This window comes from Microtus ochrogaster, chromosome 19 (assembly GCF_000317375.1).
Source record: "Microtus ochrogaster isolate Prairie Vole_2 chromosome 19, MicOch1.0, whole genome shotgun sequence".
In the NCBI taxonomy this organism is placed as follows: Eukaryota; Metazoa; Chordata; class Mammalia; order Rodentia; family Cricetidae; genus Microtus; species Microtus ochrogaster.
In genome coordinates, this window is record NC_022021.1 from 9,537,871 (window position 1) to 9,556,164 (window position 18,294).

General features: G+C 42.2%; 1 protein-coding gene across 2 annotated transcripts in view; it reads left to right on the top strand.

Annotated features, from left to right (window-relative positions):
* The window catches only part of Atg10 (autophagy related 10), a 299,820-nt gene extending 283,006 nt beyond the window's left edge, over nucleotides 1–16,814 (top strand). The window contains exons 6-8 of one of the 2 annotated variants that reach the window (XM_005356516.2): nucleotides 15,240–15,337; nucleotides 16,026–16,141; nucleotides 16,423–16,814. In XM_005356516.2, the coding sequence (XP_005356573.1) occupies nucleotides 15,240–15,337; nucleotides 16,026–16,125 (198 nt within the window). In that variant the 3' untranslated portion in view covers nucleotides 16,126–16,141; nucleotides 16,423–16,814. The remainder of the gene's footprint in view (nucleotides 1–15,239; nucleotides 15,338–16,025; nucleotides 16,142–16,422) is intronic. The other variant, XM_026783817.1, reaches the window with a different exon arrangement.
* Nucleotides 16,815–18,294: the final 1,480 nt, after the last annotated feature.

Genomic DNA, 18,294 nt, shown 5'->3' on the forward strand with positions numbered 1-18,294 from the left:
TGGAACTAGCTCTTGTAGACCAGGCTGGTCTCGAACTCACAGAGATCCGCCTGCCTCTGCCTCCCGAGTGCTGGGATTAAAGGCATGTGCCACCACCGCCCGGCTCTGTTTAGTTATTTTAATTGAGTGTTCTCTCTGTCAATTTTCTCTTACATCTTCTATCTAATTTCTTTTTAAACTCTCATCCCCCATCCTCCCCACTACCAATTTTTTTTCTTTAACATTGAAAAAAATAGGTGGCCCTACATATTTCACTTTTCCATGCTATGACTGAGTGCATGGGGGTTGGGTGAAGACTCTTCTGACTTGCACCCCCCATATTTGGGGTGTTGACAGACTCTGAAATCCGGAGGATCCTCTTTTGCTAGCACCTCCCTAGAGACATCTTAAAAATGAGCAGTTTCCCCAGAGCAGAAGATTTTAGTGAAAACATTGGTATGGAGATAATGAGACTTCCAGACACAGGCATAGGCTTCTTTTTTTCTTTATCTAAATGTTTTAGTTTTCTTTCTGTGGCACTATATAAAAATCTCATCAATATACAAAACGATTCTGCGCCTCAGAGTTTCTCATTTTCTCTGGATGAGAGCTTTGATTAGCTTTTTACAAGTTCTTCATTAGTAATTGACTGGCTTTCTTGTTTTTGTCTTTAACTGTTGTATCTAATAAGTTGATGCTCTATCAGAAAATTCTTTGAAGATAATCTGGAAGCTGCTATGCTGTGTTAGGTTATGGAATATTGCAACATAATATGCTGCATAAAATGCAACAAGTGCTGTTGGGTTGAATGCTTGTTCTCGATTCTGATGGCTGGGGTGCATGCTCGATCTTATCATCTGCCCGGCCCAGTTGTGCAGCCGTGACTGTGTAATTAATAGACATTTGCATAAGTGTCTCTCCCCCAGCAGGCTTTGTAAGTCTTGGTGGTTGGCTTCTTTCCACCCTGTGAAGTACCAGCAGTGCTATTCCATTTTGCATATCAAAATACAGAGAGATTAAAATTATATACAACAAATTGATAACTAGACAAGTTTGGGAACTCAGAACTCTCACATATTAATCATGTTGCTTACAGCAACAACCCATAGACTTTGTAAGTATGTTCAAAGTCTCATGCTCTTTAATCCATGAGTTGGAGTTGGGGTTGTCAGAAGCCCAGGGATGGAGCCCTTTATAGATTTATGCAGGAGAGGAAGAATTACTTTCTAGGCTCTCTCTGTGGCCATGAAAGGAAGGTTTGTTAGTAGACAAGGTGGTGTGTGAGAATTACTACTGTGATGTCTGTAATTTTTAATAAAAATTCTAGAAATCCTGGAGATGTTTGTGCCACACATGACTCTGAAACTGGTTTACGGTGTTTAAAAACCACCGTCTTAAATTCCGTTGGACTTGTTTGGCCACATGATGTCTAGGCACAGCAAGAGCACAGTGTGGCTCCCATGGCTCCCAGCCCCACTCCAGAAGTAATAAGAAAGTAGCTGAACTTTCTGGGAAACTTTCATTTCTTTCTTGTGTTTTTGTCCTTCAATACTACCTTCTTGTCTTTCTGTCTGTATCTTCAGCATCTATACAGGACAGAAATATGGACTTGGGTAACTATTCTTCCCTCCTACAATGTTCTTCCTTGTTTTCTTCCAACTGTAAAATAAAATTGCCTGTGTTTTGTACCTTGTGTTTTCATCTTGTGTGAATGTTGATCATTTTCAAGGAATTTGTTGGTCATAAAGGGATTGCCTCAATCATTTAACAATATCTTTAACAAACAAAACACACAAAATAGGCATTTTTTTCTCTTCCAAATTTATTATGCTTTTGAGTTTTGTGTAAAAATGGAAGTTGGTATGTCTCTTGCTTAACTATTAATTTTTCAATAAATTTGGAGTCAATTTTGGGGCTTCTGGTCTCTGGCCACACTCTTCTCTCCTCCTACCTTAATCCTGTCTGTTCTTTGGGAAGTCTCCGGTGCCCTGCTCACCCCATCAGATGCAACCTATCCTTTCCTTCAGTCCCTGTATACTGGATTTGGATCCTTACTTGCCAGCATCATAGTCAGCTCTATTGCGGTATCTTCTGTATTCTTGCATTGCGGTCCCCTTGATGCATTAGTTTTGCCAGTGAAGAAAACAGATATGATTATTTATATAGAAACAAGTAGATTACCAGACTTGGTAGTGCACATCTTTAATCCTAGCACCCAGAAGACTGAGGCTGAAGAATCAGGAGTTTGAGGTCAACCTGGGCTACACAGTGAGTTCAAGACTGAATTTGTCTACAGAGTGAGATCTTGTCTCCAAAGGGAAGGGGGTGAGTAGATTTTAGAATATACTGTAAAACTGACATGTCTTAATGTAAGTTTCATGGGGTGAGCTATTCCTACCTGTGCCCCCACACCCTCTTATTGGGAGAATTAGTTGGCAGGACAGATGTTGAAGTTTTACTACAGATGTATAGTAGGTGCCATCTGCAGTTCCACACCAAAGAAAGAACCATTCTCTCTCCTGTGCTTTCCAGTGTTGTAAGGCCTACTGATGACTCCCACACAAATATTCCCCTTTGTGGAGCAGGTTGTATGTGTAAGGAACAGCTGTCTTTGGCATAGCAGACAATCTCCGTCTAGGCATTGAGTACCTAGTATGTAAAAGGCAGTGTTAAATGCTGAAATTGAGCATCATAATCAGAATACTCCCTGTGCCCTTAAGGAAATGCAGAATACCTGGGGTACTTATCTATAAATAGTCAATGGCCTGCATGGAACACTGTGGAGTTAGCAGTAAGCCTAGGGTGCAGGTGGAATATGGGTAGAAGGCACCTGCCTCAGCTGTGATCTATAGGAGGAAAATAAGTGTCTGTGAATAGAGAAGGGAGAGAGAGTTCCAAGCAGAAAGAGCAGTGTGTGCAAAGGCCTGTAGGTGGGAAATTGTTGGGGGAACAGCAACTAGTTTCCTGGTAAACTGCATGTAAAGCTTTGGTTCAATTTTCTAAGATTACTGTCCACATTTCTAAGTCATCCTAAATAAAGGTTGGTTCACAAAGAATCCCGTGACTTGCTCCTCATAGGTCTGCTCAGGTGTTAATTCTGCAAAGGCTTTCTTTAGCACCAGTGTCAAATAGGACCTCATGCACCATGTTCTTTATAGTTAAAAACAACTCTTCCTTTTTATTCTATCTGCCTTACAGTGGTTTAAAAAGACGAGAGGGAAAAAAAATCCTCAGAAAATTTCTAAAGATGTGTCTTCATGCTAGCATGGAATTAGAGTCCTCCTAAGCACCACTCAGAAGCATGTAGAAACCTCTTCAGAGGGTTACACATTTAATCATAGGCCCCAAAGAATTATCACTATATAGTCATGCTGCAAACCAGCAATTACAAATGCAGAATTCATAACAAGAATCTAAGAGAATACCAGCCAAGACAATAGACTTTAGTATTAGAAGCCATAAGTCTAGATATCGAATTATTCATTGCAAAATATAAGTATAATTCAACATACTTTTGAAATAAGATTATCAAAACTGGGAACATTTCAAAGAGTGTGATGGCACATACTTGTAATGCCATCACGAAAGGTAGGAGCAGGAGGAACATGAGTTCAAGGTCATCCTTGGCTAAATAATTAGATTGCCAGAGACCCTATCTCAAAACAAAACAAAGCAAAAAACTGGATGTGGTGGCACGTGGCTTTAATATCAGCACTTGGAAGGCAGAGTCAGATGGACTCAATGAGTTCAATACCAGCCTAATCTGCACAATGAGTTCTAGGCCAGCCAGAGCTAGAGACCATGTCAAAACAATTAATAATAAAAATAATAAGGCAAAATTGAAGAATAACTATATAGATCACTTACAAAATAAAGTATGGCTAGAAAGTCTATATTAAAAGTAGGTAAATATAGTTGAAGTGTCTATTAGTATACTAGGAGAAGAATCTGAGGAATTGCATGTGTCGTAGTGAAAATGAGATGAACCGGTAAATATACTAACAAATTAAGAGCTATAGCAGATAGAAGAGAATTGACATAGGTAATGGGATTTTCAGAAGAACAAAGGAGAGACAGCACTCACAGAGCTGATTCCAGGAACTCCTCAGGAGTTGGAAGGACCTTCGCCTTTGTGTTCTGGAGGTCAGTGAACCCCAAGCAGTAGAAATGAAGAAATCCACACCCAGGTACTTCACAGGAGGAAGACCTGAAGAGGGGCACAGTTAACTCCTACTTATAAAACCTGGAAGAAGGCGAGGTGCTACAGCTGGCGTCCTGATAGATACGTCTGTAATCTAGGATTGTTTTACCTACAGCTCGCGTCCTGATAGATACATCTGTAATCTAGGATTGTTTACCTACAGCTTATTTTTCAGAAATGACGGCACGATAGAACATCCTAGGATGGGACTGTTTATCACCTGTAAATCCTCACTCAAACATTCTCCTGAAAGACGTATTTCAGGGGTAAAATAATCTCAGGTAGAGGCAGGGAGTCAGGGCAAGGTCAATCTCCAATGCATAGTGAGATTGAGGCCACCCTAGGCTATGTGAGATGCTGTCTCAAAAAAAAAAAAAAAGTCCCAAATGAATGTGAAGATTCACCAAAAAAGTTTAAAGGGTAAAATCTGAAGAACTCTCAAGGAACATCGAGTTATAAAATACTAATAGTATCTCTAGAGTTGAGTAGCAGCAAATATAACTGAAATATAGGGAAATAGCACATAAGTCAGAGAACAGAGAGAGCTAGTCATCCTCTAGTATTTCAATTGTTTGAGAAAAGAGAAAGACACTGAACAAATATAGATTTTATTTTTTAAAAATTAATTAATTGAATATTTTGGAGATAACTTTAAAATTAAAGATAGCTGTAAAGTTCAACCTAAATAAAAGAGGAGCAATGTGAAAAGTTCCCCACCCCCGCCTTGGACTGGACCCATGCTCAATGATTAAGAATACTTATGGCTCTTGCAGAGAACCTGAGTTCATGTCCCAGCTCCATGTCAGCAACTTCAGCACCATGGATTCAGTGCCCTCTTCTGGCCACTGAGTACACTTGCACTCATGGGCACATACACATAGACAGACATAATTAAAAATAAAATAAATATTAACTTTTTACGCTTATATTAGATCTAAAAGAATTATAAGTATAAAAATAGTATAACAATACTTAGAGAGAATCCCCCAAAGCCCTATATGGCAGGAGCTGGCACAGGGCAGGTGCTTAGTAGCACATGCTCATTAACAAAAAGCAACAGGAACTGTGAGCAGATTGTGTAAAAATGTCTGAAAGGAAGTTCACAGTCTCCCTCTTTGTTCTCTATATTTTCTAAACTCTTTACTACTCATAGAAGTTTATGAATGTACATGATCTTAAAGCCAATAAGTAGATGTCCGAAGGGGTGAACTAGAGAGTTGAGACGGAGAGGAAGGGACTGTTGTAGTTATCAAGTCTAGTTGGAGGCGAGAGGAGCTGCAGCGTGATAAGCAGCAAGCGTGGTGCTGGCAAGGGCCGCTGCCCCTCTTACATGAATGATGTTAAGCACAGGGCTCAGTGTGGCAAGAGCCAAACCCTCCTCAGAGAGGCACTGGCTAAGGGCACAGGAACCCCACTGCTACTTGCTAATCCTTCTCCCACACAAGGTGTATATAAAGGAGGACACCTCACTCCATTGTTTTTGCTTAAATTTTGTTTTGTTCTTTTGTTGAGACAGGGTCTTGCTGTGTTGCTCTGGCTGCCCTGGAACTTGCTTTGTAGACTAGGCTAACCTTGAACTCACCTGTCTCTGCCTCCCAAGTGCTGGGATTAAAGGCGTGCGCTACTACCATCTGGCCTAACCTTCTCCATTTCTAAGGAATGTGCTCAGAGTAGAAGCAGTGATCAGTCTGGAGTATGAAACCAGATGAAAGCTCAGTGTGTGGAATTATATTTGTGCTCTCCCAGAGAGCTGAGTAACGAAATGAAGCAGGTGACTCGTCATGTTTATTACATGTGAGATGGAGGTGCCGTATTACCATTTCCTCCTGATAGTCACAGCTAATAGTTCTAAAAGCAATTCCCAGGATTCATGTCAGACATACTTTATGAGACATTTAACCACTGCAAAATTAAATTCCATAAGGGAATGTGCCTGTATACCTCCTCTGGAGTTACAGAGATAGAAATCTGACCCATCATTTCTATTTGCACAGAAGAGCATTTAGCAGGACTGTGTTCCAGGGACGTCCTTATTGAGTTGTTAGCCTACACACCATTGGCTGTGTGCATCTTCACCGGTTTCTCGATGCACATCCGCTTAGTGCAGGGGTGCTAAGAGCAGATGGTGGCTCTTACACATGAATGTACCTCTCAGATTGATCTAAAATGAACATCACTAAAAGATTCTGCCTGGTTTGATGTTCTTTCATTTCCAAAAAAGAAAAACAATGAAAAGGTGTATTAAACAAATCAGGTGTAGGGGTTTAGATTTTTTTTCTCTGATTCCAACACTTAATTCCTGAGTGAGCTGAGGACTGCTTTCATCTCTGGATCTGGCTATCTACAGAGAAAGTGGAAAGTGCAGATATTATCTCCTGATGGGATCGGTTTTAAAAGAAAGGGCCATTGCAGAGAAGTAGCTTTTGAAGAAGATTGTCCTGACTAATTGTCTTCACTGGCCACATACATGAGAGCATTTGAAACCCTCTCCCCTGCTGTGCTGGCTAGTTTTACATCAGCTTGACACAGCTAAAGCCATCCGAGAGGAGGGAACCTCAGTGAAGAAAATGCCTATGTCAGGTCAGACTGCAGGACATCTTTTTAATTAGTGATTGATGGGGGAGGGTCCAGCTCATTGTAGGTGATGCCATCCCTGGGCTGATGGGACTGGGTTCTGTAAGAAAACACTGAGCAAGCCATAGGGAGCAAGCCAATAAACAGCACCCCTCTGTGGCCTACATCAGTTCTGCCTCCAGGTTCTTGCCCTGTTTGAGTTTCTATCCTGACTTCCCTCAGTGAGGACTGTTACCTGGAAGTGTTACATTACCTGAAATAACCCTTCCCTCCCCAAGTTGCTTTGGTCATGGTGTTTCATCGCAGCAATGACAACTCTAACTAAGACACCTACTTGGTCTGAACACAAATTTCTAGGCTTATAGGATCAGCTGCCTGAATAAGACTCAAACACTGAGCGGTTGCCATTAGGTCACCCCTCCAGCTTCCCTCTTTGAGAGTGGCCAGCATTGTTAAAGGACCTGACCACCTAAAACCCATCTCATCACATCCCTGTACCCAACCTGGGAAAAAACACGTTCCTTATGTAAAACACCAGGGCTGGAGCTGAAGCTGTGGCTCGGCAATTGAGAGAACTTGTTCTTGGAGGGGAACAGGGTAGGGTTCCTAACATCCAACTCATGGTTTACAGCTGTCCTAGGCTCCAGTTCCAAGAGATCTGATGTCCTCTTCTGCTCCCCCACCTTCAGGCACTGGGCATACACACAGTGCGCATACATACATGCAGGCAAAAGTACATACACAGAGAAAATAAAAATAGTAAATAAGACGACTTCCCAAAGCAACTTTAAAAAAAAAAAATGATGCCAAACACGGTGATTGATAGGAACTCCAGGATAGCACAGCCCACACTAAACCAGATGTGATCTGAGCTCTTCTCCCATCCTAGAGACAGTGCAGCTCCCAGAGTCGATTTACAGCCCAGTTTACTTCATCTACCCCTGAGACCTCCTGGGGACTTCAAACTCCTGATCAAGAAACAACCACTCCTTCCTAGCCCAGCTGTAGGTTCACCCAGACTGTATGCACCATCCAGTGTGCATACAGACTCACATGGACAGCATCTTCTTGGTGTATGGCTATCAGCCCCTGACTCAGGTATCAGCAGTTGGCCCACTGCATGGGATGAAGAGAGAGGGGACTTCACCTTAACCCAACTAAACCCCAATTTCAGCTGAAGGTAGCCAGAATAAAGTTAGCAGCACCCCTAAACCCCTTGGAGACTACCTCCTTCTAAATGCTGTTCCATGACATCATTGGATACCACCTTCTTCTAAATGCTGTTCCATGATGTCAGTTTCTTTCTTGTCATTTTATATAAGCAAAAAAGACTAATGTTAGATCACAGAGGCTGCCCTTTTAGAGGGATCTGCATGCCTTATATCCTGTCTAGTACTGTCACAAAACTACTAATCTCCTAGTATGTGGCAACCCTAAGAGAGAGTGAGAGTATAGGATTAACTTCCTATATTGCAGCTTTATACCCAAACATCACCATTAATCTGCTCATCTCAGAGACCTACCCTTCAAGCTCAGAGACCTTCCCACCCTCCAAACACAGAGATGCCCATCCTCCAACCTCAGAGGCCTCTACCCTTTAATGTCTATAAATATAAAGAATTCCCTTTGCTCTGCAGGTGGCTGCTGCACCTCCTACCCAAGTTTCCTGTTGACCATGGCTAGCATTGTTAGAGGACATGATTGACTGAGAATATTTGGCTGAGATCACTGGACAAACTGAATTTTGTGACTTCTGTAGCATTGCCACCTCCATGAGCGGGTTTGGAGAGATGGCTCCGTGGTTAAGATGGCTCCGTGGTTAAGATGGCTCCTAGGTCTTCCAGAAGACCTAGGTTTGATTCCCAACATTCACATAGTGGCTCACAGCCCTCTTAACTCCAGTTCCAGAGGATCCAGTGCCCTTGGCCTCTGCAGGTACCTGCACTCACAGCATATACCCACACACTGGGATACAAACAGCAATTCATCCTAATTTAAAATTTAAAACAGGCCGAGACAGCGACTTCTGCAGGAGCACATAGAGGGAGCAACAGCTGAGGGAGCAGGCCCAAGCCAAAGACCTTAGCAGGACCTGGGCCCAAACCAGGAACGTTCTCAGGAACAGGCCTGAGCCAACAATCTCCACAGGAGCAGGCCAGAGCCAGCCACCTCCAAAGGACCAGGCCCAAGCCAGTGACCTCAACAGGAGTAGGCCTAAGCAAGCGACCTCAGCAGGAGCAGGCCTGAACTAGAGTTGCAGAGCTATCCCCAGGAGTACCAAGTGACCTCCGGAAATGCCAAGTGACGCCACATTCCCGTGGCCTCCAATGCATCACAAGGAGTAACCATCTGAGCCTTTGATCCACTGGCACCTGGAAGATTGATCACCAGAGTCACAGCCCCAATTATACCAATCAGAAGAAAAGATGGGTAGACAAAGTAAGAGCACACTCAACAGCACAAAGAGCAACACAACACCAACAAAAACTAGTGGCTCTATAACAGCAAGACATAAACACCCCAATATAGATGAAGCAGAAGAAAATGATCTAAAAAATAACTTTAGGAGAATGTTTGAGGCCCTTAAAGGGAAACAAAAAATTCCCTCAAAGAAATGGAGGAAAAGCCAAACAAAATATTGGAAGAAACCAACGAGTCCCTTAAAGAAAACCATGAAAAAGCTAACAAACAGATGAAAGATTTGAAAACTGAAATAGACACAATAAAGAAAACACAAGCCAAGGGAATTATAGAAATGGAAAATATGAGAAAATGATCAGGAACCACAAATGCAAGTGAGACGTAGGTTCACTATCAGTGCGGGACGGTCAATACTTGATTAAAGCTGTAGTGATGTTTATTTTTCAAACTTGGGTGCATAGACATTAAGAATTGCAATGTCATCTTGGTGGATTTTTCCTTTCATGAGTACATAATAATGTCTTTCCCCATCTCTTTTGATTAGGTTTAGTTTGAATCTGTTTTGTTAGATATTAAAATGGCTACACCAGCTTGCTTCTTAGGTCCATTTGCTTGGAATATCTTTTTACAACCTTTTAATGTGAGGCAATGCCTATCCTTGATGTTGAGATATGTTTCTTGGATGCAGCAGAAGGGATGGATCCTGTTTTCTCATTCTTTCTGTTGGTCTGTGTCTTTTTATTGTATAATCGAGACCATTGATGTTAGGAGATAACAATGGCCAATGATTGTTGATTCCTGTTATGTTGTTGTTGTTGTTGGTGGTGGTGGTGGTGGTGGTGTGTTTTCTTCCATTCTTAGTGTGAGATGATTTATTTCCTGTGTTTTCATGGGCATAGTTAACCTTTTTAGGTTGGAGGTTTCCTTCGAGCACCTTTTGTAGGGCTGGATTTATAGATAGATACTGTTTAAATTTGCCTTTATAGTGGAACATCTTTTCTCCACCTATGGTGATAGAAAGCTTTGCTGTATATAGTAGTCTGGGCTGGCATCCATGAACTCAGAGTCTGCAGCAGATCTGTCCAGGCCTTTCTGACTTTTAGAATCTACATTGAGAGGTCAGGTATAATTCTAATAGCTTCATCTTTATATGTTACTTGGCTTTTTCCCTTGTGCCTTTTAATATTCTTTCTTTCTTCTGTATGTTTGTTGTTTTGATTATTATGTGGCAAGGATATTTTATTTTCTAGTCCAGTCTGTCTGGTGTTTCTGTGTGCTTCTTGTATCTTTATAGGCATCTCCTTCTTCAGGTTAGGAAATTTTTCTTCATTGATTTTGTTGAAGAAATTTTCTGTGACTTTAAGCTGGACTTCTTCTTCCTCTATTCCTATTATTCTTAGGTTTGGTCTTTTCATAGTGTCCCAGATTTTCTCGAGACTTTGTGTCAGGAGTTGGGGTTTTGTGTTGTTGTTTGTTTAAGGGTTTTTTTGTATTAACGTTTTCTTTGACTGATGCATCCCTTTGTTCTGTCATATCTTCTCTCTTCCAGCGCCTGTATTCTTTTGGTGAAGCTTGTCTCTGTAGTTCCTGTTCAAATGTCTGACCTTTTCCTTTCCAGAATTTTCCCAGCTTCTATTTTCTTTATTGCTTCTATATCCATTTTCAGATCTTGAACAGTTTCAGTCATTTCCTTCAACTGTTGGTTTGGGTTTTCTTGTATTTCTTTAAGAGATTTATTCATTTCCTCTTTAAGGACCTCTATACCATCCTTATATAGTTCATTTTAAGGTTTTTTTTTCCTTTACTTCAGCTATGTTGGAATACTCAGAGCCTGCTGAGGTAGATAACTGGGCTAGAATGGAGACATATTGCCCTGGCTGTTGTTGATTGTGTTTTTATACTGGCATCTAAGTATCTGAGTTCAGATGATTCTATGTCTAGGTGCTGATTTCTGGATTTGTCTTTGTTGAGTGGATGTTTTGCTCCTGGTTTCTGTTTCCTCTCTGGGTTTTCAGAGAGTGTGATGACTGTAGTGGCCTCTTTTCCTGACCTGCTCTGCCGCTGTGCAAATATTTCTTTTAACATATCTTCAAATCCACTGATTCTTTCTTCTCTTATCTCACATCTGGTGATGAAGTACATCCCTGTCTGGTGTTTCACTGAGTGCAGAATTTACACTGACTTTTACGTGGGGTTTGTAAACATACTTTAAATCTTTATCAGTATAATATGAATTCTTGGTAAAGCCAACAATTTGGCCCACCCAGAGTCCATTTTTATTTTTGAATACATTGCCCTATGTGTTTCCTTTATGTATTGCCATAAATTTCTTTGAAAGCTCAACACTTGGACAGAATATTAAAGCAAACTAGGATTCTAATAGCTTCCTCTGAGGGCTGTCTTTTGCTATTGTTGCTGTTGCTCCTGCTTGTTTTAGTAACGTCCCTGTGTTTCTTCTTCAGAATGTGCCTCCCCTATATCTCCATCGAGATGTCTGTTGTTTTCGTCGCTGCTAGTTTGGTTTTGGTTTGTTTTGAGACAGGGTCTCACTGTGCTTCTCAGACGGGTGGGCCTCATGATCCTCCTTCCTCAGTCTCCAAAAAAGGTAAAGTTATATACATGGTCTGTCTCTGTGTCTGGCTTTTTATTCTCATTTAAAATTTTTAGCCTGTCTTCCCCAGAGTGGCCCAGCTGTGTCTGAACAGTTTTACAGGTTGATAGAGATTGTGTTCAAACGCATCGAGCCCATAGAGCTTCCCTCTTTGCCACTGGCTAGGGTGCAGGTGAAACCCACTCTGACTTCAGACACTGTTCAAGCCAGTCATGGCTCTCACTTCCTGGCAGCCCTGGGTCTCTCCTGCGTTGTGTCGTTCCATCAGCCGAGATGCCTGCGAGCCTTCCTTCCCTCCTGCAGCTGCCTCCTGTCCAGGATCCCTCCCTAAAATTGTGTGCCTTACCAGCTGCTCGCCTCAACCAGAAGTGCAGCCTCAGAGCTGTGGCGCCCCTTCTTTAGGTCTGATTTGTGATTTGTCTCGACAGTGCTTCTGGACAGTGGACAGAGATCAAATCCAAGCCGCTGGCAACACAGCTGCTACCTCTGAGGACCAGAGAGGGGAGCCCAGGGGCTGGTGCAGGGGAAAGGAAACGTTTCTAAGCAAGCTTTCTTCTGTTTCTGATTTGAAATCATTGAGTTTAATCATAAATTATACTTCCCAAAATTTTTATTTGCCTTCAGTGTTTGGCTTCTAGTCCCCGGACGGAGTCTGTGTGACTTGATGCTTGACCTGTTTCCTCAGGTTTGTACTTACTTTGGGAGGAGAGGAGTTGCTAGCTTATTTTGCCACAGTTGAAGGTTTGCCCCCTTCCCGTGGTTATTTCTTTCCCTTTTTTGCAATATTCTTATTATTTAGGGATTTCATAAATGATCTAGGTGTTGTGATACATGCCTTTAGTTCCAGCACTTAGGAGGCAGATGCAGGTGGATCTCTGAGTTCAAGGCCAGCCTGGTCTACACAGAGAAACCCTGTCTCAAAAACAACAACAAAAAGAATTTCACGGCCGGGCGATGGTGGCGCATGCCTTTAATCCCAGCACTCGGGAGGCAGAGGCAGGCGGATCTCTGTGAGTTCGAGACCAGCCTGGTCTACAGAGCTAGTTCCAGGACAGGCTCCAAAGCCACAGAGAAACCCTGTCTCGAAAAACAAAAAAAAAAAAAACAAAAAAAAGAATTTCATGAATGTATTTTTATCGTCTTTGCCCCCATCTCCTCCCCCTTATCACCACTCCCAGCCCTTCTCATCCAACTTTGAGATTATTTCTTTTTTCCCCATCAAGTCCAGTTTGTGTTGCTCGGCTGGTCTTGGGACTGACGCCTTTCCTAGTGTGTGGTCAGCCCATCAGGGTCACATATTTAAGTGACTCTCCTTCCTCCTGTAGCTATTACGTGCCGTGGCGCCTGAGCTTATAATGATATTACATGTGTACTTTTCCCCTCTCTGCTGGAATTCGTCTACCTGGAGCTTGTGCTGGTTGTGTGCCTCTGTCACAACCACTGCGAGTTCATGTGCATCTGCCCTCTAGGGTCTGGAAAACACTGTTACCCTGATGTTATCCACCACCTCTGACTCTAACAATCCTTATGCTCCTTCTTTGAACAAAGATCCCTGAATCCTAAGGGAGAGGTGTGATACGGATTTCTGATTTATGGCTGAGCACTCTACAGTATTTTGTTCTCTGAATGTTGATTGGTTGGGAGTGTCTGTGTTAATTGCCATCTACTGCAAGGAGATCAGAACATTTTTAACTGTCAACAGAAAAGCTTCTCCTTGGGTTTCCTCCTGGGATATATCTAGCTACAGATTTTTGGCCCCTTTAATAATCCAAGGTATGGATTCCATATAGTAGGTCTGAGCCAACCAGACATAGTGGTTGATCCCATAACCTGTGTGCCACTATGGCACCAGTGGGCATGTCTTTTCAGGACAGTAGTTGTAGTTGGCATATTCATATTCATATCTAGGTGAGATTGAGGCTTACATTTCTTTTCTGGCAGCATGCATATAGCACCTTCTAGCACCATGAACACTGCCCTGTAGGTGAGTACCAGTTTGATGTCCCCATGTTCTGTGACTCAAGCATATGGGGTCTTCAGCAATGAGGTCTTCCCATCAGGTTATAGCCAGGAGTATTCTGTAATAGTCTGGTAATAGTCTGTAATGTTTGGCAGTCAGTGTCACCCCATTGCACAGCATCTCAAAAACAGGCAATTCATTTCTGGTACTGGGATATTTATTTGCTAGCATAGGATGTCTGTTTGGGGTATTGCCCTCCCATTGTAGGGTAGCACAATTAAACCACTTTTTATATGTGTATAATTATGTAATATTACGAAGTTTCTGTTTATGTAAATGGCTTTGGTTCCTTTACTAACAAAGAGGTAAGAGAAATGCTTCATTCTGATTGTCAAGTTACTTGTATTCCTGTATATCACTGGAGAAAAATTAAAGAATAATTATAAGCCAAAGAGAAACATGGCTAACCAAGGCAGAACCAAAGAAATTCATCTAATTTATAGCGTGTAAATGGCATGTGTGCCCCACTGTGTTTGACAGTAAATCAGTGAATAGCTCCTTTTCACGGCCTTTGACATTTTTTGGACTATAATTGTGTTTCAGAGTAGAAAGTCAACCTGAATGTTAATCAGTGACTTGGAATGTAAGATCAATGTTTATCTTAAAAGAACAGAGCTGATGATATAGCTTAGTAGATGTATTAGTCACTGTGAAGAGACACCATGACCACAGAAACTCTTACAAAAGAAAGCATTTAACTGGGAACTTGCTTACAGTTTCAGAGGTTTAGTCCATTATCATTATGGTGGTGAGCATGGTGTCATGCATGCAATAGATGAAACCCATCCTGATCCTCAGGCCAAGAGAGAACTTGTGCCTGGCAGGATCTCAAAGCCCACTCCTTATAACACACTTCCTCCACAAGGCCATACCTCCTAATCCAACCCCTCTAATCCTTCTCAAATAGTGCCACTCTGTGATGGACAAGTATTCAAATATATGACCCTAAGGGGTCCACTCTCAATCAAACCACCGCAGTGGGTAAAAGCACTTGCAACCAAGCTTGATGATGGGAGGTCAAGCCCAGGACCCCAGTGGCAAAAGGAGAGGAACAACTCCTGCAAGTTCTCCTCAGATTGCCACATGGCTACATGCGTGCATGTACACATGTGCTTGTGTGCAAACAGGCATGTGTGCATGTGTATTGTGTGTGTGTGCACACAGGCATGCATGCATGTGCATATGTGCTTCTGTGCACACAGGCATGCGTGCATGTGTATTGTGTGTGTGCACACAGGCATGCGTGCATGTGTATTGTGTGTGTGTGCACACATGGAGGGTGAGGGAGAGAGAAATGTGTGCATGTGTATTGTGTGTGTGCGCGCACACGGAGGGTGAGGGAGAGAGAGAAATGGTGTACAAATCCTAAACAATTAAAAAGAAAAGCAGATTAACTTTTTGAAGTAGTTCAGTGACAGCTTGAATTGTTGCAGGAACATCCAATACTTGGGCAACCATTTTTTGTTCTACATCCCTGCAAAACAAATGAATTCATGACTGCTGTGCTGAAAAATTCGCAGAAAATCAATCGGTAAGAAACACCTTCAAGACACATTGTACTCTACTCTGACTTTAAAAGTATAAATCTTTTCACGCGACTCTAAAAGCCAGGCTAAAATAAGAAATATTCTTTCTAATGGTAATGGTGAACACATTGATTTTGGCCGTGTGCTAAGTGTCCTGATTTTTAGATCTATGAACACATTGGGCTTTTCTGACACTCTAGAAACTGAATACCACTGCTTTACTTAGTTTCTGACACCCCAGTAACTGAATACCACTGCTTTACTTAGTTTCTGACACCCCAGTAACTGTACACTGCTGTTTTACTTAGTTCTCAGACAGGCGAGCTAAAGCACAGAGGCGCTAGGTGAGTCTGCTGACGTTGCACAGCTAGTTTGGGGTAGGCCTTGGACTGGAATACAGCATTTTTAGCCCAGCACCACTGTTTTAGCTACCGATTCAGCCAGCTCAACAACTGCTTACATTCAAATAAGAATCAGAGGCCCCAGTTCTCTTGCCTTCAGCTACCTTGGTGAGAGATATCCCTATACTCAGGATTACAAGTCCAGCTTAGCTTATACCATGTGACTGACACAGGGATTCTGGGATGCCAAGCAAGCCCACATCTGGGGGAAGGCCTCATTTCTCTTCCTCTGGTCCTCCATCCGAAACTATGACTCAGCATTTCTATTACCTATGACTCTCTTCTTTTCTAGAACTGTCAACTACATCACATCATGGCTGAGCATCGTGGGGCCAGTTGTTGGTCTGAATCTATCTCTGAGCTATGCTAAAGCCACATCGCAGGACGAGTGATCTGTTGACGAGCAAGGTAAAGAGCAAAGCCTGGGTTCATGCTTCGTTGTCAGAAAGATAGTGTCTCTCTTACCCTTAGCCACATGTCGTGTCTAGGGTCAGTTTGCATCGTCTTTACTGGACTGGGCCCTAGCTAGTTCTTTAGTGTTCCAGTTATTTTAGAGGTGCCTTACCTTGCTACAAAGGACACTCACACAACTGCAATAGTGGGTAGTTTTATTTTTATGGCCAGTATTCTGGAAATAGACTTTACTGCCCTCCTTCATTCTCTGCTTTTGTGTTGTTTTTGTTCCCCAGGCTTCTGCTGATCCTAGAAACTACAGCATGGAGAACACCAAGGGTGCACCTGAGAAGCCTCGGTGTCTATGGAACTGGGACTGCAGAATCTCATGTCACCAAGATTTGATGCAGATTTCTTTCCTTGGGAAGAAAGCATCTGTAAACCTGTTTAGAAGAATTGTTGTATGAAGGAACACATCGCAGATTCAGATCACTATAACTATGAAGAATGAATCTAAGCCAGTGATGTTGTACTGCTGACCTCATCAGGGCTTGCACAGGCCCTTTTCCTCCAGGCACAGTTCTTTTTCTGTTGTGGAGATTGGTGGAGTAATGTATTTGTGTGTTTGGTTTTGCATAAGATGAATGGAAATTGCCAGGCTGTGGTGATGCACGTCTTTAATCCAGCAGAGGCAAGTGGATCTCTGGGAGTTCAAGGCCAGCCTGGTCTATAGAGTGACTTCCAGGACAGGCTCCAAAGCTACACAAAGAAACTGTCTCAAAAAACCGGAGAGAGAGAGAGGGAGAGAGAGGGAGAGAGAGAGAGAGAGAGAGAGAGAGAGAGAGAGAGAGAGAGAGAGAGAGAAAGAGGTCTGGAAATTAAAATGTAGAACTTACTTGGCTCTGGAAATTTACTTTGTAAAAATAACCCATCTTAAATTATTCTCCCACAATCAATCTTAGTAGCAATGGATTATTTCTCTATAACTCCCTCAAAATGCATGTGTGTATGTGTGTGTGCGTAAAAAAATAGATACAAAATAAAGAATAAATTATCATTTTATTATAATAATATGTTTTACAAGCAAAGTTTGACAAGATAACTAGAGGTTTTTTACATAGTTATAGGAAACATTTAAGCATTGCAATTTTCTGATAAAAATAGCGCTATCATTTTCTGTCTACCTGCAAGCCCCACGGCTGCTCTGCTGCATTCCTGGAGGCTTTTGTGCAGGGCTTCGTAACCTACAACTCCCTTCTTTTCAGTGTGAGAATAACAAGCTGCTTCCCAACGTCGCTGTGAGAGCTACATGAAATGATTAGTGCAAAAGTTTTGAAGAGTGTATACAAATACTAATTAAATGTTCAACTGCCACATAATCGGCTGCTATTAATTCAGTCCGTAATATGATCCGTAGCCAGCAAGACATTAGGACAAACCTTGTCTGGAGGAATCACAGGTTACTACTTTATTTTACATTTTTGTTTTGTAGAAGATGAAATCAAGTGGAAAATACAAGTGGTGTAGTATAATACAAACACCAATGATAGTGTTTCTTCCATGAAGTGTGCCCTGCAGACACCCAGGCCACCTTCTGGAATAGTCTGTCTGGGCTTACTTTGTCAGCCACATTCCCTAGAAAACCTCCACTTTTGATTAACTTTTACCATAGCATTGATTTGTATCCTATTAGTGCCAGCAAGCCCTTGTCATTTCTCTGCAAAGTAGATTTGCTTCCTGATGTTTATCAACACAAGGTTCCATCGTAACCCATTATGAGTTGAAAATACCATAAACTGAAGGTGTGTTTAATATCTATAACATATTGAACATCACAATTTAGCATAACCACTTTCTCTTTTTAACTTTTGTCTGCATGTAAGCATGGACCAGGGCACTTGCCACGGAGAAAATGAGGAGATGGAAGGACAGGGCTCTCCTTCCGCTGTGTGAGCACTAGAGATCAAGCTCAGGTCTCAGGCTTGGCCACTGTGCCTTTGCCCACTGACCTACCGCACTGGCATTAGCTGCCTTTGAATGTGCTCAGAACACTTCGCCTGAAGTTAGGCAAAATTGCCTTTAAGAAGACTATTGTAGCCGGGCGATGGTGGCGCACGCCTTTAATCCCAGCACTCGGGAGGCAGAGGCAGGCGGATCTCTGTGAGTTC